The following is a 27,711-nucleotide window of genomic DNA, read 5'->3' on the forward strand; positions in this document are numbered from 1 at the left end:
TGCTTTCTTGACACCCTGCCACTTATGGTAAAAACATGCTAATCAGCCGCCGACGTCAGGCAGCCGATGGGAAACGCTGGGAGGTTTGTTTTGTTGCGGCTGCGCCGCTGCATCGATCAATAACGTGGAACATGGCTCGCCTTGTCGCTCGCTTCTCCAGAGTCTTCCTCAGGGAAAACTTTCCCAAGGCCATCGTGGCACCGAAGAGTTTCCCGAGGCCACGAGGTGTCCACGCACGGGTGGGTAAGTGGAGCAGGGGCTGGGACCCTCAGTCAGTCTGTGTGAGCTGCGCTACTGATCAGAGTGGAAATTTCCACCTTGCCCAGTGTGCAAGGATCCGGAGGAGTCGCTTCAACGGGTAAAAGAAGCGTGTTATGATGACCGTGATCTCGAGTGTGAGCCTCCAGCGACGTTCCCTCGCATTGCGATATTCCTAGTTTTAAAGTTTAGATTTCAATGCAGAAACCGAAGGTCGGTGCAATGCATGATCTCAGGCACTGGCTGTAACCTTATCCTATGCTTGTTCTGCAGCCCTAAGTGGCACTGGGATGTCCTGGCACTACGGCGCACGAGGATTTGCCATTTATTTTTTACGAAAGGGCAGCCAATCTGCTTAAATTCGAATAAACACCCCTTGTTCAGCTTGAAATGCTGAGTTTTTAACGCAGATCGAAAAAAATCTGCAAAACAAAAAAGGTTTGATGTTTGGAGTGGAAATAATGACCTTGATGGAAAGTCAGGGCACAGGTTGTTTCACTTCCCATTCAACCCGATCTTTATGTTGTTGCGTAGAAACCGTTACTACGGTCAGAAATATGGTAACGACAAAGGGACGAGGCACTTGTAGCCGTCATGTGTTTTAATTGTAGGCATGGAGTTATGGGGTTGGCGTTGAACGTGGTGGAAATGACGGCACTAAATTAGACAATGTGCTGGAGTAACTCGGCGGGTCAGGCAACATCTCTGGAGAACATGGATAGGTGACATTTCGAGGCAGGATTGTACTGATTGTAGTTGGGCAAGGAAAGCTGGAAAAGAGGTGGGGGCGGGACAAAGCCTGGCAAGTGATGTGAAGATAGACACAAAAAGCTGGAGTAACTCAGCAGGACAGGCAGCATCGCTGGAGAGAAGGGATGGGTGACGTTTCGGGTCGAGACCCTTGGCAGAAAGGTGGACAAAGGCTTGAGACAAAAAGTGAGACAAAAATGTGTAGGATTAGTAGGGGGAGGGGGTGTGTGAAATGTGAAGCTAGAGGAAGGGATATAGGTTGAAGAGATTGGAGGGAGAAATTGGCACGCACCCGGGTGGGGTACAGGGAAGAGAGTGGAAAAAGAGTGGAGAGGGTCTTAGAGTCATAGGGATTATCGAAAATTGGAGGATATATTGTTTATACCGTTGGCTTGTAAACTGCCCAAGTGGGATATGAGGTGCTGTTCGTCCAGTTTGCGTGTGGTTATACTCACATCACCTGCCACGTTTTGTTCCAGCTTACCCCTACTGCTTAAGACTTTTGCCTTCCATCACAGTGAGGAGTATTCAACTCACTGTGGTGGATGTTAATTTGTGTTTTTTGTGTGTGTTTTTGCCATTTTTTACTATATGTAGGACTGCAAGGCAACGAAATTTCGTTCAGACCGCAAGGTCTGAATGACAATAAAGGCTACTTTACTTTACTTTACTTTATTAATTTGATTACGGGTCCGACCCATGTTCGACAAACGTCACCGATCCATGTTCTCCAAAGATGCTGCCTGGCCTGCTGAGTTACTCCAGCACGTTGTCGTCGTCCCCCCCTCCCCCTGTAATCCAGCACCTGCAGTTCCCTGTGTCCATAGTCCCCAATTAGAAATGGGCTAGACTAGCACTTCGGAGATGCTGTCAAACACCACACAGGCCGTGTCTATTCAGCACCTTGTGACATCTTGCTACGCTATAGGGTGATTTCACGAAAGGTCACTGGAGCGTAAATCCCCACTCACGTGACCGAAAATTTTAACTGGGGGACAAGCGTCACTTCCGGTACATGTTAGTGGATGGGAAAACACGCACTTTCACACCCGTTAAAAACATCGAAAACGGCCCGTTTTTGAGCTGCAATTAAGTGAGCCAGTCGGCGTGACCGTGAGGAACAGCTACCTAAATTTACAGTTAAAAAAAAAGATAGAAACTAAGGTAAATACAAGAGGGAGCTGAAGGTGTAAAAACGGCGGAAGTTGATTGCCGACATTTTTCGTGGAGATTTAAAGATCCAAAATATCGGGAATTATCGCGTTTGCTCGCTGCATTTCATCAAAAGTGGCATTATTGACTTTGTTATCTTTATTCATTTGTTAGATGAAAAGTATTAAAAGTTAGAAACCCGTCAGTAAAATTGCAAAATCGCCCATGGTTCTCGGGTGGGTTTTAACATGCAAAATGAAAACGCTTCTGAAGCTCCATTTACCATTTAAATAATCGTAAACTCTCAATGCGTTTGGAAATCAATTTTACTGAGATGCAATCTTACGATTATTTAAATGGTAAATGGAGCTTCAGAAGCGTTTTCATTTTGCATGATAAACCCACCCGAGAACCATGGGCGATTTTGCAATTTTACTGACGGGTTTCTAACTTTTAATACTTTTCATCTAACAAATGAATAAAGATAAAAAGTCAATAATGCCACTTTCGATGAAATGCAGCGAGCAAACGCGATAATTCCCGATATTTTGGATCTTTAAATCTCCACGAAAAAATGTCGGCAATCAACTTCCGCCTTTTTTACACCTTCAGCTCCCTCTTGTATTTACCTTAGTTTCCATCTTTTTTTTTAACTGTAAATTTAGGTAGCTGTTCCTCACGGTCACCCCGACTGGCTCACTTAATTGCAGCTCAAAAACGGGCCGTTTTCGATGTTTTTAACGGGTGTGAAAGTGCGTGTTTTCCCATCCACTAACATGTACCGGAAGTGACGCTTGTCCCCCAGTTAAAATTTTCGGTCACGTGAGTGGGGATTTACGCTCCAGTGACCTTTCGTGAAATCACCCTATAGGCAATAAAAAAACACGTTAACTGCTCTGTGATAGATCCCTGAGCACTCTTTGAAGCTGGCCAGTTCTCCCGCTCACTTAATTGAGATCAAACGATTTGCCTTGCGTGAATTAGCTGTCAGCTTTTCCACTCTGAAGCCGTTATATTTTCATGTGAAATATGACCTTTTCAGTTTCTTATCAGGCAGGAGTGACAGCAAGGATGGGCTGGATAAGTTGGTTATCCGCCAGAGATGAAGGCCAGTGTGACGGTTGTGGCCGGGTGTGTCTCTGATGCCTTTTCAGTGAGCGTTAACTAGAAACATATTAAAAAAACAGTTGCAGGAGTAGGCCATTCGCCCCTTCGAGCCAGCACTGCCATTCAATCTAACTCTCTCTTGAAAACATCCAGTGAATTGGCCTCCACTATCTTCTGTGGCGGAGAATTCCACAAAGTTAGCTGTAGGAAGGAACTGCAGATGTTGGTGTAAACCGAAGATAGACACAACAAGCTCGAGTAACTCAGCGTGTCACACAGCATCTCTGGAGAAAAGGAATAGGTGACGTTTCGGGTCGAGACCCTAGTTCTTCTGACTGTGATTCAGGGGAAAGGGACAGGGGACTCAGGGGACCCTCAGTCTGACGAAGGGTCTCGACCCGAAACGTTACCCATTCCTTTTCTCCACAGATGCTGTCTGACCCGCTGAGTTACTCCAGCATTTTGTGTCTATCTTCAGCGTTAACTAACGTCCCCTGACCTTGATCATTTCAGCGCTCTTGTTGTCTCCGTGTTTGGAGCGCGTATAGCTTTTGACAGCGTTGAAGAATCTGGCAATAAATAAAGATGTGTAATCATTAAGATATGAAACGATTTTATTTCTGGTTACCAGTGTGGTCAAGTTGTATGTTATCTAGTCCGTATTGCCACTTGCTGCTCATAACAGCACAAGAGATGGATTTGGAACTTGAATATTCGAGGTTAAACCATACCATTCAGGTCAAGTCAAGTCACATTTATTTATATAGCACATTTAAAAAACAGCTCTCGTTGGCCAAAGTGCTTTACATTTGTTATAAGAATAGTATAAACAAACAAACTACATACATTTATACATATAGCCCTCGCTGAGTGGACGTCAGGAAAGGCTTGGGAGTATAGATAAGTTTTTAGTCTTGACTTAAAGGAGTCGATGGAGGGGGCAGTTCTGATGGGAAGGGGGATGTTGTTCCACAGTCTAGGAGCTGCAACCGCAAAGGCGCGGTCGCCCCTAAACTTATGCCTAGACCGCGGGATATTCAGCAACCCCAAGTCGGCCGATCTGAGGGACCTGGAGGTGGAGTGGTGGGTTAGAAGACTTTTTATGTAGGAGGGGGCAAGCCCATTGAGGGCTTTGTAGACATAGAGGAGGGTCTTGAAATGGATACAGAACCGCACAGGGAGCCAGTGGAGAGAGGCCAGGATCGGGGTGATGTGGTCCCTTTTTCGGGTGCCCGTCAGGAGTCTCGCTGCGGCGTTTTGGACCAGTTGCAGGCGGGACAGGGAGGATTGGCTGATGCCAGTGTAAAGAGAGTTGCAGTAATCTAGGCAGGAGGATTGTTTCAGCTATTCTTTTAATCAAATGCCTTAAAAACGGATCACAGCATTTTTTCTGTGTTTATTTTCACCTAGGCTTGAGGTCACTTACCCGATACGATGAAACAACAGTCAATGTCGATTGGCAAAAGAAGCTCACTCCGGAGCAATACTTCGTCACCCGAGAAAAGGGAACAGAACTGGTGAGTGTGTTTCAAAGCTGCATCTGAAGCTTTAGCTTACTTCAACTCTTGACTTCTAATTGTTTTTTTTAATGCAATATTAATCATTAAAGACTTCCTCTCAGGAGCAAGTTGAGAGATATTTATGTGGTAGCTGTATTGATCCAATCACAAATTGTCAGTCAACCCCCTCCCCCCTCCTCCTCAGCTCCATCCTGCAGAGTGTGAAGAAAGGCCCCAACCCAAAGCCCCATCTGCCCATTTCCCTCCACGATGCTGCCTGACCTGCTGAGTTTCTCTAGCAGTTTTTTTTAAATTCAGCACTCCAGCATCTACATCTCTGGTGCCTCTATCCTGATGTGTTGATTTGTTACAATGCTCTTAGCTCCCTGGTTTGAATATTCAAAGAGTGCATGTCCTCATACTTTGAAAAGACGTGTTAAGATTTTGCGCTGCATTGCCAGCATCTGGTGTGAATCCCTGATCTACACTGGTACTGCCCCAGCAAGAAACCTCCTGTAGTTTGGTGTGGATGGGGCCACCTGTGTGAACTCATTGCCTTTGAGCTGGTTCCTGTAGGGTATTCTGCACACTGGGGCCATGGAAAGGGGAAGCAACTTCTAACACAACTAACCAGGGGGTGACAGGAGAGTTTGTGGGATCCAAGCTGTCTGTCAACATAGAAGCATAGAAACATGGAAAATAGGTGCAGGAGTAGGCCATTCAGCCCTTCGAGCCTGCACTGCCATTCAATATGACCATGGCTGATCATCCAACTCGGTATCCTGTACCTGCCTTCTCTCCATACCCCCTGATCCCTTTAGCCACAAGGGCCACATCTAACTTCCTTTTAAATGTAGCCAATGAACTGGCCTCAACTACCTTCTGTGGCAGAGAGTTCCAGAGATTCACCAATCTCTGTGTGAAAAATGTTTTTCTATTCTCGGTCCTAAAGGATTTCCCCCTTATCCTTAAACTGTGACCCCTTGTCCTGGACTTCCCCAACATCGGGAACAATCTTCCTGCATCTAGCCTGTCCAACCCTTTAAGAATTTTGTAAGTTTCTATAAGATCCCCTCTCAATCTTCTAAATTCTAGCGAGTACAAGCCGAGTCTATCCAGTCAAATCTCCTGTAGTTAGGTGTGGAGGGCCACCTGTGTGCACTCATTGTCTTTGAGCTGGTTCCTTTAGGGGATTCTCCACACTGGGGCCATGGAAAGGGGAAGCTGCTTCTAACACAACTAACCAGGGGGTGACATGAGAGTTTGTGGGATCCAAGCTGTCTGTCAACATGTAAATCCAGTCATCCCAGTTCCCTGCACATCCATCTTGCAAGCCAGGAGACCAGTGAATTGAATTGAATTGAGTTGAATACTTTATTGTCTTATTGTCACATGTGACAAGTCACAGTGAAATTCTTTGCTTGCATACCTTGCAGAGCGTGCTTACAAAGTTAGAAATCTGCCCCACACCCTGCCCTGCGCAGGTTCTCCCTTTGTTCTTCCCCCTTCCCCCCTCCCTGACGGTCTCCCCACGCTGGGTCTTCATAGTCCATTGTTCTTCACGACGGGCCCCCCACGCCAGGTCCCCATTGTCCAGTGTTCTACCGCTCCCCCCCTCACGGTGGTCCCCCCCACACCAGGTTCTCCTTTGTTCCTTCCCTCCCAACCCGCGGGGGACTCTGGCCTCGACTATTCCACGGCGTGCTGAGTTCGACACCTGAATAGTGACACATCTTCCTCCAGTCTGCCCAACACCCACCTTCACAGGCAGCCTCTACACACCGAACAGCAAGTAAGTAATACCTGTAGGATTCACATAGGTTCCCAGTACAGCTGTGTTGCCAGTAACACATCTCTATATACAGTATTGTTCAAGAAGGAACTGCAGATGCTGGAAAATCGAAGGTAGACAAAAATGCTGGAGAAACTCAGCGGGTGCGGCAGCATCTATAGAGCGAAGGAAATAGGCAACGTTTCGGGCCAAAACCCTTCTTCAGACTGATGTAGGGTGGGGGTGGGGGTGGGGGGGGGGGGGGGAGAGGAAGAAGAAAGGAAGAGGAGGAGCCAGAGGGCTGAGAGTGAGCTGGGAAGTGGAGGAGACAGCAAGGGCTACCGGAAATTTGAGAAGTCAATGCTCAAGCCGCCAGGGTGCAGACTGCCCAAGCGGTATATGAGGTGCTGCTCCTCCAGGTTCCGGTGGTCCTCACTCTGGCCATGGAGGAGGCCCAGGACAGAAAGGTCGGATTCGGAATGGGAGGGGGAGGTGAAGTGCTGAGCCACCGGGAGATCAGGTTGGTTAATGCGGACCGAGCTGAGGTGTTGGGCAAAGCGATCGCCAAGTCTACGCTTGGTCTCACCGATGTAGATCAGCTGACACCTAGAGCAGCGGATGCAATGGATGAGGTTGGAGGAGGTGCAGGTAAACCTGGAACGACTGCTTGGGCCCTTGAATGGAGTTGAGGAGGGAGGTAAAGCGACAAGTGTAGCATCTCCTGCGGTTGCAAGGGAAAGTGCCTGGGGAGGGGGTGGTTCGGGTGGTGCGGGAAGAATTGACCAGGGAGTTACGGAGGGAGCGGTCTTTGCGGGAAGCAGACAGGAGGGGAGATGGGAAGATGTGGCGAGTGGTGGGGTCACGTTGGAGGTGGTGAAAATGACGGAGGACTATTTGTTGTATGTGATGGCTGGTGGAGTGAAAGGTGAGGACTAGGGGGACTCTGCCCTTGTTCCGAGTGGGGGGGATGGGGAGAGAGAGCAGTGTTGCGGGGTATTGAAGAGACCCTGGTGAGAGCCTCATCAGTAGGGGAGGGGAAGCCCCGTTCCCTGAAGAATGAGGACATCTCTGATGCCCTGGTGTGGAATGCCTCATCCTGGGAGCAGATGCAGCGTAGACGGAGGAATTGGGAGTAGGGGATGGAGTCCTTACAGGAAGCAGGGTGGGAAGAAGTGTAGTCTAGATAGCCACGGGAGTCAGTGGGTTTATAGTAGATGTCGGTCAGTAGTCTATCACCTGCGATGGAGATAGTGAGGTCAAGAAATGGTAGGGAAATGTCGGAAATGGTCCAGGTGTATTTGAGTGCCGGATGGAAGTTGGTGGTGAAGTTGATGAAGTCAGTGAGTTGTGTGTGGGTGCAAGAGGTAGCACCAATGCAGTCGTCAATGTAGCGGAGGTAGAGGTCGGGGATAGGGCCCTGGTACGTCTCGAACAAGGATTGTTCAAAGTACCTTACAAAGAGGCAGGCGTAGCTGGGGCCCATGCGTGTGCCCATAGCTACGCCTTGTATTTGGAGGAAATGGGAGGAGCCAAACGATAAGTTATTGAGGGTAAGGACCAGCTCCGCTAGGCGGAGTAGAGTATCAGTAGATGGGGATAGGTCGGTTCTCCGGTCGAGGAAGAACTGGAGGGCTTTGAGACCCTCCTGGTGGGGGATGGAGGTGTAGAGTGACAGGACATCCATGGTGAAGATGAGGGGATGGGGGCCTAGAGAATGGAATGCCCGGAGACGACGGAGAGTGTCTGAGGTGTCTTGAACATAGGTCAGGAGGGATTTAACCAAGGGGGATAGGATGGAGTCAAGGTATGTGGAAATAAGTTCAGTAGAGCACGAACAGGCAGAGACAATGGGTCTACCAGGACAGTCAGGTTTGTGGATTTTGGGGAGAAGGTAAAATCGGGCCGTGCGGGGCTGGGGAACAATGCTGATTACTTTAGCACTCTCATTCCTGGTAATGCATCCAGATCGCTAAGCAAGATATTTAAAAAATGGAAATAATATTGGATACAGCAACAGAATAACATCCTGATGTGATTCCAATGTTAGAAATAGTCTGCAAGGGTTGTAAAATTTGAGATAAATTATTAGATTTACTCGTTCCATAGTCAAACACGTGTTATTGATTATGTTACTGTGACATATATAATGTCAAATAAACAGCTGGATTCTCACATAACATTTCAGTTAAGAACCAAAAATATTTTAAAGTTAGAAATGTTAGACATACGCCAAATGCATGCCTTGCAGGAGTCCAGAAGCACTGTGTGGGCTCCTGATTACCCTTCAAAAGTTAAGTACTTTTGAAATGTAATCAATGTTTTAATGCAGGAACTATAGCAGGCAGTTTGCAGAGGGCAATATCCTGCAGAAATCAATCGAATACTAAGCAGATGATTAAGTGTTATTGTTTTTCATTCAGTGGTGAATATTAATGAGGACACTGAGGGAGCACCTCTTAGTGCTGAGAGAGTTGGCGGGATTTCTGCTTAATGTCTCGTCGAAAAGTTACACTTCCAGCTGAGCAGCACTCTCGGAGTGTCAGCCTCAATTTTAGTGTGTATATCTCAGGAGATGAATATTAAATGTGCTGCTGAAGCAATGAGCTAAACATAATCTGCTGGAGTAACACAGCAGGTTAAGCAGCTAAAGATTTATTTATCCAAATTTCCTTGGAGTAATTTTGGAGTAAGTTCAAATTGCCTTTAAAGTGGTAAGAATACTAAAACTATCTTCGTGTATGAAAAATGTGGAATTTGGAATTTTCACAGTTTTTGTTGATTGTCCTTTTGTTGGCCTTGCACTTTTGTTTCTGCCTCAATCCCACTTGTTTGCGAAATGTGGAATATCATAGTGTGTTGTAGATCCTTTATATTCATCCTATCAGGCTTCTTGTAATTTACAGGTTGCAAGATGTCAGGTTGAGGAGTTGTATCTCTCCTCAACGTCCATTCTTCTGATAAGCACAAACACAGCCTATCCTGTCTTTCTTCAAGCTATTCCTCTCCATACCTGCTGATGTTCTGTGCTTTTGCTTTCAAGACCTTCTGATGGCTTGGGTGCATGCAAAAAAACCCATGGCCTTTATTTTTTGAAGAATGGAGTCATCCCAGTTACTTGCCCAACAATCAGTCGTCAACCTACTGCACCAGGACTGGGTGGACATTTATTCAATGCTGTTTATTAGTTCTTCACGTGCGCAGTTTCACCTTCTTTCTCCTCAGACTAGTTTTCAGTCTTCACTCTGTCATTACCCTGGAACTGATCGCAATGGTCAAACGTCATAAAATGCTGTGTTCTGAATGTTACGGTTAGTCTCTTTTAATTAGATGGCTGCAATACCATATAGACACAAGGAACTGCTGGTGCTGCTTTGCCAAAAAAAAAGACACATAGTGCTGGAGTAACTCAGCAGGTCAAGCAGCATCTCTGGAGAACACGGATAGGTTACGTTTTGGGTTGGGACCCTTCTTCAGACTGTAGTCAGTTCTGCTTTGACCCGTCTTCAAATTCTTCTGCCATCATACATAGATAGACTACATAGAAAATAGGTGCAGGAGGAGGCCATTTAGCCCTTCGAGCCATTCATTGTGATTATGGCTGATCATCCACAATCAGTAACCCGTGCCTGCCTTCTCCCCATACCCCTTGATTCCGCTAGCCCCAAGAGCTCTATCTAACTCTCTTTTAAATTCGTACAGTGAATTGTCCTCCACTGCCTTCTGTGGCAGAGAGTTCCACAAATTCACAACTCTCTGGTGAAAACGTTTTTTCTCATCTCAGTTTTAAATAGCCTCCCCTTTATTCTTAGACTGTGGCCCCTGGTTCTGGACTCCCCCAACATTGGGAATTTTTTTCCTGCGTCTAGCTTGTCCAGTCTTTTTATAATTTTATGTTTCTATAAGATCCCCCCTCGTCCTAAATTCCAGTTAATACAAGCCCAGTTTTTCCAATCTTTCCTCATATGACAGTCCCGCCATCCTGGGGATTAACCTCGTGAACCTATGTTGCACTCCCACAATAGCAAGGATGCCCATTCTCAAATTAGGAGACCAAAACTGCACACAATACTCCAGATGTGGTCTCACCAGGGACATGTACAACTGCAGAAGGACCTCTTTACTCCTATACTCAAATCCTCTCGTTATGAAGGCTTTCTTCACTGACTGCTGTACCTGCATGTTTACTTTCAGTGACTGGTGTACAAGGACACCCATGTCTCGATGCACTTCCCTTTTTCCTAATCTGACACCATTGAGATAATAATCTGCCTCCTTGTTCTTGCCGCCAAAGTGGATAACCTCACAATTATCTACATTATACTGCATCTGCCATGCATTTGCCCACTCACAACCTGTCCAAGTCACCTTGCAACTTCCTAGCATCCTCTTCGCAGTTCACACTGCCACCCACCCATCTGCAAATGTGCGAGTGTTACTTTTAATTCCATCATCTAAATCATTAATATATATTGTAACACATCTATATAACTAAAAGTCTCATCTTGACCACTTCCTGTCTGCGCTGTATATTGATTTTAGAAAAGACGCTACCCTATATCGCTATGATTTTTGGCCATCTAACTCACAGTCCTCCTCCGTTGTAGCAGCCCCAAGGATTTTTCCGATCAATGAAAAATAAAAAAGTTCTGAATGTTTAAAAAATCTTCAGATCAGCTGATTGGTCCTCTCGTCTGTCATTCACAATGACAAAGGTAATACCCCTTCCGGGCGGGAGGGGGGGGGGGGGGCAGGACTATAAAACCCCGGATAACTAGACGCGAGTCAGGATCGTGAGGGAGAGGCCACAACTGTGATTCTAAGCTGTGAATCAACTGAACTGTGAGTCTGCAATGTACTTGCAATAAATGATTTGTTAGCCCTTAATGAAAATGCAATGAGTTGTTTGGCCTGCCCTGTGCTTGAAACTGCAATGCAAAATGGAAATGAAATGACAATGCAATGAGTTGTTTGGCCTGCCCTGTGCTTGAAACTGCAATGCAAAATGGAAATGGAAATGAAATGACAATGCAATGAGTTGTTTGGCCTCCCCTTGAAATGGATTGACTTGATTTGATGACTTGAAATGGATTGACTTGACTTGAAATGGATTGAATTGTCTGACTTGGATTGATTTGACTTGAAATTGTTCGACTTGACTTGGCTTGACTTAGCTTGAAATGGATTGACCTGACTTCAAATGGATTGAAATTGATTGTTGGCCCTGCACTCACTGTGCTTGACTTGACTTGACCCACAACACCCATGCTAGCGCTCCAGGCTAACTGGCATATAATTCCCCGTTTTCTCTCTTGCTCCTGGGATAACACTAGCTACCCTCCATTCCACAGGAAATGATCCTGAATCTATAGAACATTGGAAAATGATCACCAATACATCCACGATTTCTGGAGCCACCTCCTTGAGTACCCTGGGATGCAGACAAACAGGCCCTGGGGATTTATCAGCCTTCAGTCCCATCAGTCTACCGAATACTATTTTTCACCTAATACAAATTTATTTTAGTATCTCCCTAGATCCTCTGTCCACTAATCCATCTGGGGGACTGGTTTGTCTTCCTTAGTGAAGGCAGAACCAAAGTACCTGTTCAACTCCTCTGCCATTTCCTTGTTCCCCATAAATATTTCACCTGTTTCTGCCTTCAAGGGACCCACATTTGTCTTTACTAATCTTTTTCTCTTAACTTACCTAAAGAAGCTTTTACTATCCTTCTTGATATTCTTGCCGAGCTTACCTTCGTACTACATCTTTTCACCCCATATTGCCCTTTTTGTTACCTTCTGATGTCCTTTGAAAGTTTCCCAATCCTCTGGCTTCCCGCTACTCTTTGCTATGTTATACACCTTTTCTCTTAGTTTTACACCGTCCCTTACTCAGACCTGCCAACATTGGTTGAGAGTTGAGAGAGTGAGAAATCTGGACCCACCCTACGACAATGTCTACGACACGCTACCACCTAGTCGATGTCAAGCTACGACAAGCTACGTCGACCGGTGACACAATTCCTTGTAAATTGGAATGTCCACCTACGACCAAACCTACGACAACTTACGACAACCTACGACCACACAGGTGACAACCGAAGTCAACACGTCCACCCACAAAAAGATACGACAAGCTACGACGTTTAACTAAGAGGTTGGGAGTCTAACTTGATACTTCTTTATTTTGTTACTGCCCATTTAAAACTAAATTCCTGAAAATAAAGTTAAGACACGCTCACTTCACAGATAAATAAACAAAGAAATCATAAACAAAATACCTACCGTGCAAAGTCACTGTCAGTGAAGCCGCGGAACTTCTAAATTCACCAAAGTGCAACGATGAGGCCTAACATGTAGGACAGGGGTCGGCAACCTACGGCCCATGGGCTGCATCCAGACGTAACCCAAAATCATCTGACCCACAAACAAATTTTCAATTCGTTTTTCGCGACCTGGTCGCTACAGCCAGTCCCCAGGCAGGTGAGCCGACCTGGGAATTGCAGCCAGTCCCGGAATTGCTGCTAGAATCTAGGAGCTGGCGGCCTCCAACTGGAATCGGATTTGAGGGCTCCAGTCGCAGAGCCTGTGGACTTACCATCACCGAGACGGCCGACTTCGGAGGCTGTGGTGGCGTTGCGACTGCGACTGCGACTCGACTCGACTTCGGAGGCTTTGGTTTTGCTGCAACATTTCACAAAAGTGGGGGGGATTGTCCCCTACCTCTCAAAACATGGGGGAGACAGACCTCCGCTCCCCCCGCTCCCCCCCCCCCAAGGATCTCTGCCCAGCGGAACAGGCAGCATCTCTGGAGAGAAGGAGTAAGTTAAGACCCTTCTTCAGACTGACGTTAAGTTGACTGGGTACCAAACTGTTGAATTAAAAACAAAAGTCGATTAATGAGAGGGTCAGTCCTGGTTTTTAACACAAACTGGTGTTATAAACTCCACTTTTGGTATACTCTCATTTATAGAGTTTAAGAAGGAACTGCAGATGCTGGACTTAAGCCAATCAAATTGCTCGTTCTTTACGGGAAACCCGCCGACAGAAAACTATTCTCATTGGTGAGTCACTCAGAGTGTGGAGGCGATCTGGAAGCATGAGAAATTCTGTGATCAGCCTGAGAATTGTGTGGAATGCGTGATTCTCACGCTCAATGCGTGAGAGTTGGCAGCACTGCTAACTTCCCTTGTCAGCCAAGGTTGCCACTTATTTCCCTTAGAATCTTTCTTCCTCTTTGGAATGAAATGATCCTGCATCTTTTGGATTATGCCCAGAGATTCATGCCATTGCTGTTCCACCGTCATTCCTGCTCGGATCCTTTGGCCAGCTCCTCTCTCATGCCTTCATAGTCCCCTTTGTTCAACTGCAACACTGACACTTCTGATTTAACCTTCTCCCTCTGAAATTGCAGATTAAAACTTATTATATTATGGTCACTACCTTTTAGCAGTTCCTTTACATTGAGTTCCCTTTATTAAATCTGGTTCATTAGACAACACTAAATCCAGAATGATCTACTCTGCTAGGCTCCAATACAAGCTGCTCTAGGGATTCATCTCGGATGCACTCTACAAACTCCCTTTCTTGGGGTCCAGAACCAATCTGATTTTCCCAGTCTACCTGCATTTTGAAATCTCCCATAACCACAGTGGCATTACCTTTGTTACATGCCAAATTTAACTCCTGCAAAATACCTTGCAAGGTTTTGCTCTATTAAACTTGCACCCTATATCCGGGCTACTGTTTGGGGGCCTGTAGATAACTCCCATTGGTGTCTTCTTACCTTTACAAATCCTCAATTCTATCCAAAGTGACACTACATCGTCAGTCCCTACGTCACCCCTTGCAAGGGACTGAATTTCATCCCTCACCAGCAGAGCTACCCCACCTGCTCTGCCCACCTGCCTGTCCTTTATATAGGACGTATAACTCATTGACATACATTTATGCTTCTATGAGGTCTCCCCTTAACCATTGAGGCTTCAGAGAAAACAATCCAAGTTTTGTCCAAGATACTCTTAAGCCTCCTCATCATTCTGACGAGAAGTGCACACAGTACTCCAAATATGGCCTAACCAAAGTTTTAGAAAGCTGCAGCATGACATTTTGACTATAAATAACGCAACTGATGAATGCAAGCATACCATGTGCCTTCTTTACCCCTCCATCTATTTGAGTTGCCACTTTCAGGAAGCTATGGACTCCAAAATCCCTCTATACAGCAATGTTGTCAAGGGTCCTACCATTAATTGTATACTTTCCGCTTACTAAAGACTAGGCTTGTATTCACTGGAGTTTAAAAGGATGAGGGGGGTTCTTATAGAAACATATAAAATTATAAAAGGACTGGACAAGCTAGATGCAGGAAAAATGTTCCCAATGTTGGGCGAGTCCAGAACCAGGGGCCACAGTCTTAGAATAAAGGGGAGGTCATTTAAGACTGAGGTGAGAACATTTTATTTTCACCCCGAGAGTTGTGAATTTGTGGAATTCCCTGCCACAGAGGGCAGTGGAGGCCAAGTCACTGGATGTATTTAAGAGAGAATTAGATAGAGCTCTAGGGGCTAGTGGAGTCAAGGGATATGGAGAGAAGGCAGGCACGGGTTATTGATAGGGGACGATCAGCGATTATCACAATGAATGGCGGTGCTGGCTCGAAGGGCCGAATGGCTTCCTCCTGCACCTAGTTTCTATGTTTCTATGTACATTCGACCTCCCAAAGTGCACTTACACTGATAAAATTCCATCCACCATTTCTTTGCCCAAATCTGTAACTGATCTAAATCCATTTTATAGTCTTCCCCAATGTCTGTAAATCCACCAATTTTGGTGTCATCTACAAATGTATGAACCTACCCATATACATTTACATCCATGTCATTTATATATATAACATATAACAGAGATCCAAGCACATACCCCTGCGGAAAACCAGTAGTCACAGATATCCAGCCAGAATAATATCTTTCCACCACCAACCTCTGTCTTCTGTCAGCAACCAGTTCAGAATCCAAACTTACCATACACACCATGTGTTCTACATTCGCCTGCCGTGATGGACTTGTACAAATGCCTTTCTAAAAACCACACAGACAATATTTATCGCCCTATCCTCACCAATGACATTTTTCACCTCCTCGAAATCTCAATCAAGCTTGTAAGACATGATCTGTTATGGACAAGGCCATGCCGCCCATCCTTGACTGTCCCATTCCCTTACCTACCACTGACAAGCGACTCACTGCCTATAATTTCCTGGATTATCTTTACTTCCCTTCTTAAAAAAAAAAAGGAACAATATTGGCTACCCTCCATCCTCTGGAACCTCGCCAATGGCTAGAGAGGATACAAAGATCTTTGTTAAGATCCCTGTAATTTCCTCTCTTGTCTCTCTCTCAATAACCTGGGGTAGATATTGCCTTCACCTATCAGGGTATTGAGTATAGGAGTAGGGATGCCATGTTATAGCTGTACAAAATGTCAGGGCTTAGATAAACCAGATCTATCACAGTAGGAAATTATGCATTTGCAGTTATTTTTTATCCCCATCACTGCCATGTCCCAGCCTTAGTTTTGCTGGCCTGCTGCTGTGTCCCCTGGAATTGGTCAGGCGGTGTATGTTTTAATGGCGAGAGAATGTACACTTCATATCAATTGAATAGTTAGCTGCAACATATATTTGAATGAGGTTTGCAACCATTAAAACAGTATACAAACCTGACACTTTGTTACTCTAAAGGACTAATTTAACTTCAACCTGTGAGTTAATTTTTTTGTGTATGTAAGTTTTACCTATTAACATTAGTAAATGTCATTTTTATCTTGCAGCCTTTCAGTGGAATCCATCTGACTAATACAGAGCAAGGCACGTACCACTGTGTGTGCTGCGAAGCAGTGTTGTTCAGGTTAGACACTGGAGCAAAGTCAATTCTCATACCCACACTGATGTACTTACTGGCAGCATCTCACACCTTTCAGGCTGACCTGACCAGTTGGTTTGGATACAAGAACGTATTTTTACTCAAATGAGTCTATGAAAACTAGTTAATGGGAAACAGCTATACTCTAGAGTCATAGAATCATAGTGTATTTTCAATGCCTCTAGCATTGCCTCTGGCAACTCGTTCCATATACACACCAGCCTCTCAAAAATTGTCCCTTTTTAAACTTTTCTTCTCTCACCTTAAACATATGCCTTCTATTTTTCGACTCCCCTGCCTTGGGGCAGAAACTGTGACTATACACTTTATCTATGGCCCTCGTGGTTTTATGAGGTTATCCCTCAGCATCCTATACTCCAGGGGGGAAAACACATCCTACCCAACCATGTAACTGAAACTCTCCACATGTGATAATGTTCTCATAAATATATGTTGTGCACTTTTCAGTTTAATCACATCCTTTCTATAGCAAGATGAACAAAACTGTACATGGTATTCGAAATGTGGCTTTACCACCGTCTTGTCCGGTGAGTTAGATAGAGCTCTGTGAGTTAGATAGAGGTCTAGGGGCTAGTGGAGTCAAGGGATATGGGGAGAAGGCAGGCACGGGTTATTGATAGGGGGCGATTAGCCATGATCACAATGAATGGCGGTGCTGGGTCGAATGGCCTCCTCCTGCACCTATTTTCTATGTCTATGTTTCTATGTCTTGTACAGCTGAAACATAATGTCCCATCGGTCATACCCTGACCAATGAAGGCAAGTGTCCTAAACACCTTTTTCACTGCCCTGTCCATCTACGGTATATAGCCACCTTCATGTAACATTGTCTCTGCACCCTTGGCCTCTCCTTTTTACGACACTCCACGAGCTCTGCCATTTACTGTGTAAATCCTGCCCTGGTTTGTCCAACCAAAATGGGATACCTTGCATTCATCAGAATTAAACACCATCTTCCATTCCGTGGCCCATTGCCCAGTTGATTGAGATCTTATTATAATCACAAATAACTTTCTTCAATGTTCATCATGCCATGAATTTTAGCATCACCTGCAAACTTACTACCATGCCACCAACTATACATCCACATCCAAATCATTAATGTAAATAAGGAATAGCAGTAGGGCCAGCATCAAGCCCAGTGGTGAACCCAGCCTCCAGTCTGAAAAACGTCCCTCTACCACCATAGAAACAGAAACATAGAAAATGGGTGCAGGAGTAGGCCATTCGGCCCTTCGAGTCAGCACTGCCATTCAATATGATCATGGCTGATCATCAAAAATCAGTACCCCGTTCCTGCTTTCTCCCCATATCCCTTGATTCCATTAGCCTTATGTGCTATATCTAACTCTCTCTTGAAAACATCCAGTGAATTGGCCTCCACTGCCTTCTGTGGCAGAGAACTCCATTACCCTCTGCTTCTGCCTTAAGGCCAATTTGTAGCCATTTGGCTAGCTTGCCCTTCATCCCATGTGATCTAACCTTCCTTACCAGCCAACCATGTGGTATCTGGTCAAAGGCCTTGCTAAAGTCCATGCAGATAATGCCTACCTTACTGCCCTCGCCAATCTTGTTGGTCAATTTTTCAAAAAGAATTGGTATCAAATTGGTAAAATGTGATTTCCCAGGCATAAAAGCCGCACTGACTATCCCTAATCCGTCCATGCCTTTCCAAATGCATGTAGATCCTATCTCTGAAGATCCCCTCCAATAAGTTACCCACCACTGATGTAAGACCTCTGTCTGTAGTTCCCTGGCTTTTCTTGCAGACTTTCTTAAATAGAGGCAAAATATTAGTCAACAGTAGGTCTGGTTGTTGCCCTTGTAAGGAATTTATGTGTGTATTAGTCTCTCATGGGTCTCCGATAATGTTAAAATCAGTGTTGCTGCTGGACTAATGTTAAAATTCCAGTGTCCCGACTGGATAAGCTTTTCACACTAACTCGGTACGTGACAATAAAATAAGGAAAAATAAACCAGCTGGCCTGAATGTATTTCAGTCTGTGAATATTAACATAGCTTGGTGTTAGAATTTAATGAAGCAATAATTATGGGAAGAGCCATATCCAAATCTTCAGGCTCATGGTCCAAAATTAACAGAAATTCATGATTAAGGTTTGCCAACTTGCAGAACTAATAAAAATAATTAATAACCTTTTTACAGTGATTTGGCAACCCATGTTTTCTACAGCTCCTCCCCATTTTCAGAATCAGCATTTGGCTCTAAAGAGATTCGTATTTACACATAAATACATTTTAAAACTGTGAGCCCATTTTATCTAATTTCCTTTCAGTGGCTTGCTTCATTTAACTTCATTTGAGTTTTAAGTTGTATATTTAAACTAATATAACATGATGAGTGTTTGATAACATATGATGAGTGTTTGACAGCACTGGGCCTTTACTCGCTGGAGTAAGAATGAAGGGGAACCTCATTGAAACGCACTGAATAGTGAAAGACTTGGATAGAGCGGATGTGGAGAGGATGTTTCCACAAGTGGGAGAGTCTAGGACCAGAGGTCATAGCCTCAGAATTAAAGGACATTTCTTTAGGAAGGAGATGAGGAATTTCTTTAGTCAGAGGCTGATGAATATGTGGAATTCTTTGCCAAAGAAGGCTGTGGAGGCCAAGTCTATGGACATTTCTAAGGCAGAGATAGATTGATTCTTGAGTAGTACGGATGTCAGGGGTTTTAGGGAGAAGGCAGGTGACTGCTCTGAACATCTCCTTTAACTTCAGCAAAGCATTCGACAAGGTTCCGCATGGTAGGCTGCTCTGGAAGGTTAGATCGCAAGGGATCCAAGGAAAATAGCTGAATGGATAGAAAATTGGCTTTATGGAAGGATGCAGAAGGTGGAAGGTTGCTTCTTGGACTGGAGGCCTGTGACTAGTGGTGTGCCTCACGGTGATGAGGATTTTGAGAAATGTGTTCCTTTACATTTATTGAAGACTGGCAAAATTCACAAATGAATCTTAAAGTCCATTCCTCTCTGAGCTATTTTAGGAACTATCAAGTATTAGTGACCACTACTCAAAATAGCACATTAATAAATGTACAACCTAATTATCTAACTATGGCTTTTGCTGCCTGAATCTCTCTACCAGATGTCCTCTATACCTTCATTGGAAACATCATCCGCGCCACCTTTGCCCTCCCCCCATTGGCCAAGTTTAGGTCTCTGTTCTCTGGTTATGATCTTGTTATGTTTCTAGAAATATGTGGGATTCTTTGTTATATGATTAGCAGTCCATAAAAGCAAGTTCGTATTATGATGTATTTGATCCACTGAAGGGGAAATGTATCCCATTGTTCCCTTATAAACATCTATACTGCCATTTTACTTCGGAGTCACGTGAGTGACTACGTGAAGACCCCGCCAGCACGCATGCGCGACATAGCGTCTCACGCAGCGCAACTGCGACGGGCGGGGGAAGAGCTCTCCCGCGGCAAAGTTTAAAACGCGACCTGCAGGTAAGTTAATCTTATTCTGAGGTCGTTTATTTCGAACCCTTGCTGTGTTCTGTATTTCAGCAAACATGGACAAGGGAAGGAAAATAGAGAAGGTCGCGTCCCGTACGACTGTGGTGGACCAGGAAGGTTCCGGCAGTGGGGGGCGACCGACGGTCACCGACTCAAACACTGCTCAGCTCGAACCAACGCAGCGGGTTGGAGGCAAGGCGAAGCAGAAGTTGGCCCGGCCGATAGACTTGGACGAGTCCGGCCAGGAGGACGCGCTGCCCGAGAACAGCAAAGGTGACCGTCTATCCCGCATGGAGCGGTTGATGGAGCAGATGCTCCAGCGAGACTTGCTCCGGGAGATGGAGCAAGCTCGCCATGGGAGTGCTCGCACACCCACAACAGCACCGTATTCGGCGCTGTCCATCGCATCTCCCTCGACAGAGGGGAGCGTTGGGGGCAAGGGCTGGGCTGGCCTGGAAGAGGGGTTCATGGCTGAAGATACCAGCAGTGTGCTGGGGGTGCAGGACCAGGAAGAGCTGCTGGGAGTGGTCAACAAGTTTGCGGTACCACCGCAAGCGGGACAACCATTGCAGGCCAAACTGGCGGCCAGTATAGACTACCTGTCCTTCCACCCACTGCAGGAACAGGTAGTCAATGAAACAATGGACACATATATACCTCCGGAGAACTGCATCTCACTAAATGTACCCGCCATCAACAGCCAAATCGGGGGGTACATTGGGCTGGGCATAAGGGCCCAGGAGGTGAAGCTTCAGAAAGTATTAAAACTTCTGACTTCAGCCATAACGTCCTACGCTCGTTCCGTTGATGGTGTCGAAATGACAGAAAACCAGCAGGACACACTGGCCCTACTGTGTAATACACAGTATGAAATAAACTGCCTGCGGAAGAACGCCCTCAACCCCAAATTCGCTGGGTTGTGCAAAACTGCAACTGCACAGCCACAGATACTGCTGTTTGGAAAATACTTGTCCAAGCAAGTAAAAGAACTGGACGAAGAGTCTAAAGCCATTGGGCTTATGAGGGCAGCTGCAGGATCGAGCAAAACCACACACCCCAGGTGGCAGCACCCCTATGCAACCACCAGCAGGCATCAACACCAGGGTGCTGGTGAAAGCATGAGGGCCGCACATCTACCACAAAGGTCTTTTTTAGGCCAAGGCCCAGAGCGGCCCTCATGGAAAATGCGCCAACCCCACACTTCGGCGCATCGACCAGTGAAAAAACAGAGGCCGAAGAAATGAACATACCACCGGTAACCATGGAGGTAGGTGGGTCTGGTTCCTTCCAGAACATAAAAGGTGTAGGTCCTGTACTAACAGGAGGAAGGTTACACTTGTTTTGGGAAGCATGGAGGACTATTACATTTGATAAATATATACTACAAAGTATTCAGGGATACAAAATTGATTTCATCCAAAAAAGTATGCCACCAGTTCAACATGTACCTGACAGGGAGTTTGTACTCTCACAACGGGAAAAATTCGAAGGACATGCAGAACTGGTGAGGTTACATGTTAAAGGAGTTATAGAGAGAACGGAGCATGACTCTCTGGAATTTGTATCGAACATTTTTACAAAAACCAAGAAAGATGGTGGATGTCGCATCATCATTGACTTAACTAGACTGAATACTTTTGTTAAGTATATACATTTCAAAATGGAAACATTTGTTACTGCCAAACAATTCGTTTCCGAAGGATACTTCATGGCATGCATCGATTTAAAAGATGCATACTACTCAGTACCCATTCATAAGGATCATCGTCGATACCTAAAATTTAACTGGATGGGGCAACTATGGCAGTATAAAGCGTTGCCTAATGGGTTAACATCAGCCCCAATACTATTTACCAAGATATTGAAACCAGCCTTGGCAATACTAAGGAAACAAAAACATATTGTTATGGCATATCTTGATGATATTTTGATTGTGGGGAAACCCTGGAATGAGCTAAATCAGCGGTTTTAGCTACCAAACATCTGTTTGAAACACTGGGGTTTATCATACATCCAGATAAATCTAAGTTGACACCATCCACAACTATGGACTATCTGGGATTCACAATTAACTCTGTCCACATGTCTGTAACATTGCCAAAGGACAAAGCAGCAGATTTGGTGGAAGCCTGCAACAAATTGATTGTTACTAATCAACCATCTATTCGACAGGTGGCAAAAGTGATTGGGAAATTAGTGGCAGCATTTCCAGCGACTCAATTTGGACCTTTGCATGACCAAAATTTACAAAGGGGAAAGATGCAAGCGCTAAAACAACATGCAGGTCATTTTGATCGACCTATGCAATTACCAGCCAAAGCAATTTCGGAGTTACAATGGTGGAAAGAAAACATTTGGCATAGTTCCAGCCCCATCGTTATCAATAACCCATCATTACATTACAAACGGATGCCAGTGCTCAGGGCTGGGGAGCAACTAACACTATATCTAGTACTGGAGGTAGATGGAACATACAAGAATCATCACTACTACAGATGTTTTATGGTGTGTTTTATGGGCTAAAGCTTACTGTTCAGCTATGCACCATTTGCATGTCCGCCTACAAATTGATAATACCACGGTGGTGGCATATTAATCATATGGGTGGAATAAAATCGATATTGTGTGACGATCTGGTCAACACAATCTGGCAATGGTGTGTCGACAGACATATTTGGCTATCAGCAACTTACCTACCAGGTAAGCTCAATACAGTGGCAGACACCAGGTCACGAAAATTTAATGACAACACCGAATGGATGTTGAACCACAAAGTATTTGCTGATATTACAATGCGGTATGGTACACCTGTAATCGATCTCTTTGCATCCAGACTGAATCACCAGTTACCAACATATGTCGCTTGGGAACCAGACCCTGAGGCAGCAGTGATGGACGCTTTTTCGCTGAATTGGGGAAATTTGTTTTTCTATGCCTTTTCCCCCCTTCTGCCTCATCAGTCAGGTCCTACGCAAAATAAAAATGGACTCAGCTTCAGGTATTTTGGTAGTACCTGATTGGCCTACACAGCCATGGTTCCCTGTGGTCCTCGACATGGTCTCTGAACCACTCATGATCATTTCCAAAAGACCAGATCTTTTGGTCCATCCTGTTACGGGCGAAAGTCATCCATGCCATGACAGGATAAATCTGTTGGCTTGCAGAATTTGAAAAGACCTTTGTTGGATCTGGGATTATCGGACAGGACCATGAACATGATCACGGCGGCCTACCGAGAATTGACTAAGAAGCGGTAACTCTCCAGCATTTGGAAGTGGGAAGCGTACTGCTCAAGGACTGGAGTAGCATACAAATCAGCTACAATTACCAACGTCCTGGAGTTCCTATCCAGCCTTCACTTTGATGAAGGACTGAGTTACAGCACTATTAACAGTGCTAGGAGTGCTCTGTCAGCATATTTATGGCAGGCACCGGGACAGCAGTCCATGGGATCCCACCCTCTAGTTGCCAAACTAATGAGGGGTATCTACAACACCAATCCCCCCAGACCAAGGTACACCCAGATCTGGGACGTCAGTGTTGTACTGACATTGCTAATGGGTTGGTCACCAGCAATGTCCCTGTCCCTGGAACAACTCGCACCAAAACAGTCATGCTGATGGCTTTGGTCTCAGCTCAAAGGGTCCAGTCCCTATACAAATTAAGATTGGACAATATGAAATCAACTGACAAGATAACCTTCCGGATCTTGGAGTTGGTCAAACAGAGCAGACCGGGAACTTCGGGACTGAGTTTGGAATTCCGGGCATACCCACCTGACCCCCGTTTGTGTGTCATGACACACCTACTGCTTTATCTTAGGACAACAAAAGCCTTAAGAGGAAGCGAAATGGCATTATGGGTTAGCTTCAAACAGCCTCATGGACGGGTGTCAGTACAGACCATCTCAAGATGGCTCAGACAGGTTCTGGGGGCTGCTGGGGTGGATACTGACATTTTTAAATCTCACTCCACCAGGGCAGCAGCAACATCGGCGGCCAGAAATATGGAGGTACCAATGGACCATATCCTGGCGACAGCAGGATGGTCTACGGAAAAGACTTTCCAAATATTTTATAACAAGCCGATCGCCAGACCTGCAGTGTTTGCAGAAATAATTTAAAGTTCTGCAATATAATTTAGCCCGAAGGAGCGTTATTTTCTTTGTTAAAAAATAAATCGTTATTGTTTTAAAAAAATTGATTCATGTTTAATTACGATAACATACTTCCTCCCTTGGATGACTTCGGCAGTGAGTGAAGCATGGATTTGTTCCACGGCATGAAATCACAGATCTTTAAAATCTTCACGTAGTCACTCACGTGACTCCGAAGTAAAATAGTAAAATTAAACGAGAACTTACCAGTTTGAAGTTTGATCTTTATTTTATGAGGAGTTACGTCGAGGGATTACGTGCCCTCCACGCCCACCCTCTTATAAAGGTCAACTGGTATCCTAGTTCTTCTTATCTTACTATGTTTATTTCATTACTATTACTGTGATTCCACACCGCTGCTTTGAAGAATGTCGCGCATGCGTGCTGGTGGGGTCTTCACCTAATCCCTCGACGTAACTCCTCATAAAATAAAGATCAAACTGGCAAGCTCGTTTAATCTTATTATTTCATACCAGAAGAAAACATTTGACTTAAAACTTCTTGACTAGCATCACTTTGAACTTTGCAGAGCACTTTCCATCTTTTTACTGAATATGATTCTGTTGATTGTCGGTAAAACTCCCAGAACACAACAAATGGTAAGTTAGTAGCCAGAAGGCCTAACTGTAAGACCCATGTCAAAAGTGGCTGATACTTATTTATGCAACCAGCTAACAGATAACTGTTCTGAAGGAAGCATGTGATTAATGTCGATTAGGAGTGCATAAATATGTTAACAATAAATATTTGACATTAAAAGGAGAGTGGAATTGCAGCTAAGGATTTGTTTTTCCGGTATTTTTAGTATCTGCAGTTCTTTTGATTTTGAGTTACACGACCATGCTGAAGCAAAAATTATATATCATTTGGATTAATTTCATGCAGATGCAATATTCATTTTTCCGCAACTTTTATCTATTTGGATGAAATTTGCAAAAATTAAGTGTGTTATTGTTACTGGGTGCTAATTATGTTATTGCACTTTAAATGGTTAACAATAGCTCTGAAACGAAGTACGATTCTGGCAGCGGTTGGCCGTCTTTCTGGCAAATCCACGGCGCGGTGAACAATGATGAATCCAACACGAATGCACTGCGTCGTCCAGACAACTCCATGGGATCGACGGGAACTGAACTTATTTGCAAAAAGGTAGACAGAAATGATCTGAATTGAATTTTGCCTGTCCCTTGATAACTTTCCTTAACATACCAGTAGTTAAAACAGGGAATTGTCTGTCTATATAAATCAACAGAAGCAATTATTTCCACCCAATGAAAATAGTGGTTGAGCACTGTGGGTTAATGCAGTGAAGGAAATTGTGAACAAGTGACACATTCCGTAGTTTAACTTTTGTGTCTAAAATGCTGTCTGTGTTAATTCAGTAAAAGTATCGAATGGTCAAGGACGTAATTTTATCTTTTGAAGATAATATTGAGACCTTCACTATATTCTTGGACTTTAGTTAAATTCTGCACTTCTAAGTCCTAAAACTGCATATTGAACATACGTAGCTATATTTAAAAGTGATTCTGATTGTTTGCTGTGTTAGCTAATGTCACCGCACAGTAACTGTGCATGACGTTTGCTGATAAATCCTCTCCATGAGATTAACCGTTAAAACTGGGTAAGCATCTGACAAAAAAATTAATATGTTGATTTTAAGAATGCATTTCAAGTATTCTTTATATGGTGTGACGCGCACAATGAACTCTCTGTTTTATTTTTATTATGTAGTGTGATGCACACTTGGGCCACGTATTTGATGATGGACCCGAACCCACAGGACATCGATTTTGCATCAACAGTGTGGCTTTAACTTTCAAACCTAAATCAATACAGTGATTTTAAAAACAATAAGGTGTTGCATTTTGTTACATAATACTTCACTTAACCTAGACGGAGTTCCCAGTAATATATAATCAATACCACTGGTGTTTTTATTGTAAATCATCTGTGTGTTACATTCACACAAATATTAATTGTGTTTTTAACAGAGAGTAAAATATCCAGTGTTTGTGCCCAGATATTTCCCAAATGCTCCATAAAGTTCAAGCAAGATCCTTTCATTTTTTTAATCTAAGAAATCAACTAATGTTAAATTAATATTAATGACTTTATTGTCTGCAAATAATTATTTAAAGTTCACAGATTTTAAAATACGATAGATATACACAGATAAAAAAAGATAGGTTAATGTTTTGAGTCCTTTGTTGAAACCCATAATCCATAAACCAACTCTGTAGAGCTATTTAAATTATGTATGTCTAGAATTTTTGCATTTCATATATTTTCTTTTGTATTTTCTCTCATGTTTACTAGCCTCAACTACCTAATGTCTACACGTCTACACCCCAGCTTTAATTAGTGTGTTGATAATTGATGAGACAATCACATTTCTTTGCAGTATTCAAAATGGCCAAACTATAGTTAGATTTCATTTCTTCAAATTCATTTAAAAGCCTATGATCTTCTGGTTCTAAAGAAAACCAGAGGTTCCCCAATCTGCAGCTATACGTGAAAGGATTATTGTATGATTTATAATGTGAATAATTACATATAATTTAAAAAGCAGTTTTGATTGACCGTACATATTTATTTCATTAATTCAGGTATATCATGTAATATATTAAAATGGTGATTCCAGTAAATGAACTTTGTCTTTATTTTACCACATATGGACTTTAATAGAAAAAACGATTTATCTGGAAATTAAAGTTGGAACTAGGCAGAATATGTATTGATAAAATCTGCTTTAATAGATTAAACATCATAGCATCAGAGAAAATATACATTCATATCAATTGAAACAGCTTTCCAGTTCCTAGCCTCGTTCCAGCATCAGCTCTGTAACCCTACCCAGCACAGCTTTTCAAAAGCATATACAAGCACTGTTTAAATGTGATAAGGGAATTCTGCCTGCGCCAGCCTCTCGGTGAAAATAGTCCTTCCCTCTCATATAATTCTTGTATTCCTTCTTTTTAACACGATTACCCTTGGTTTCTGACCTTACTGCCTGGAGAAATTGTTCCATCCTGCTTACGCTGACTATATTTCCCATCGTCCAACTCTTTACCAAAGTAAACCATCCCAAGTTATCCAATCTCTTCTCATTGAAAAGACTTTCCTGTCCTGGCGACACCCTGGTAACTTTACTCTCCTGCATTTCCAGTGCAGTCACATCTTTCCTGCATAATAGTTTCAGATACATTGGCTTTTAACAAAATAAGTTATATTGAACATTGTGTAATTAGTATCTATAAATTGTAAAAATTGTTCATTATAAATTACCTCTTCATGCATTCTACCCCCACGTCCTTGGACTCATCACCACATCTGTGTCAGTTGTGCTTTATGTACTAGGAATCTCAATAAGGAGTCAATTTTGTAGGTTCAAATACCACCGTGACATACCAGTGGGGGATGCACCATGTAGGATGGAACTGCAAATGCTGGTATAAACCGAAGATAGTAACAAAAGGCTGGAGTAACTCAGCGGGTCAGACAGCACTTCTGGAGAAAAGAAATAGGTGAGGTCACTTATTCCTTTTCTCCAGAGATGCTGCATGACCCGCTGAGTTACTCCAGCTTTTTGT

At 44.0% G+C, this 27,711-nt stretch overlaps 1 protein-coding gene across 1 annotated transcript; it reads left to right on the plus strand.

Annotated features, from left to right (window-relative positions):
• The first annotated feature begins 60 nt into the window (after nt 1-60).
• msrb2 (methionine sulfoxide reductase B2) lies at nt 61-26,766 on the plus strand. The gene is made up of 5 exons (XM_033015588.1): nt 61-243; nt 4,678-4,784; nt 16,368-16,444; nt 25,120-25,267; nt 25,853-26,766. Exons 1-5 carry the CDS (start codon nt 132-134, stop codon nt 25,958-25,960), a joined length of 552 nt encoding a protein of 183 aa, XP_032871479.1. The 5' UTR covers nt 61-131; the 3' UTR covers nt 25,961-26,766.
• The last annotated feature ends 945 nt before the right edge of the window (nt 26,767-27,711 follow it).

The sequence above is a fragment of the Amblyraja radiata genome, chromosome 2 (assembly GCF_010909765.2).
Source record: "Amblyraja radiata isolate CabotCenter1 chromosome 2, sAmbRad1.1.pri, whole genome shotgun sequence".
Taxonomy (NCBI): domain Eukaryota; kingdom Metazoa; phylum Chordata; class Chondrichthyes; order Rajiformes; family Rajidae; genus Amblyraja; species Amblyraja radiata.

Bases quoted from the DNA above. Each gene is read 5' to 3' on its own strand.
- msrb2 (XM_033015588.1), top strand. From the start codon at position 132: ATGGCTCGCCTTGTCGCTCGCTTCTCCAGAGTCTTCCTCAGGGAAAAC. The intron at 244-4,677 runs GTAAGTGGAGCA...ATTTTCACCTAG, and splicing joins AGGTGTCCACGCACGGGTGG to GCTTGAGGTCACTTACCCGA. The intron at 25,268-25,852 runs GTAGACAGAAAT...TTTATTATGTAG, and splicing joins CTGAACTTATTTGCAAAAAG to TGTGATGCACACTTGGGCCA.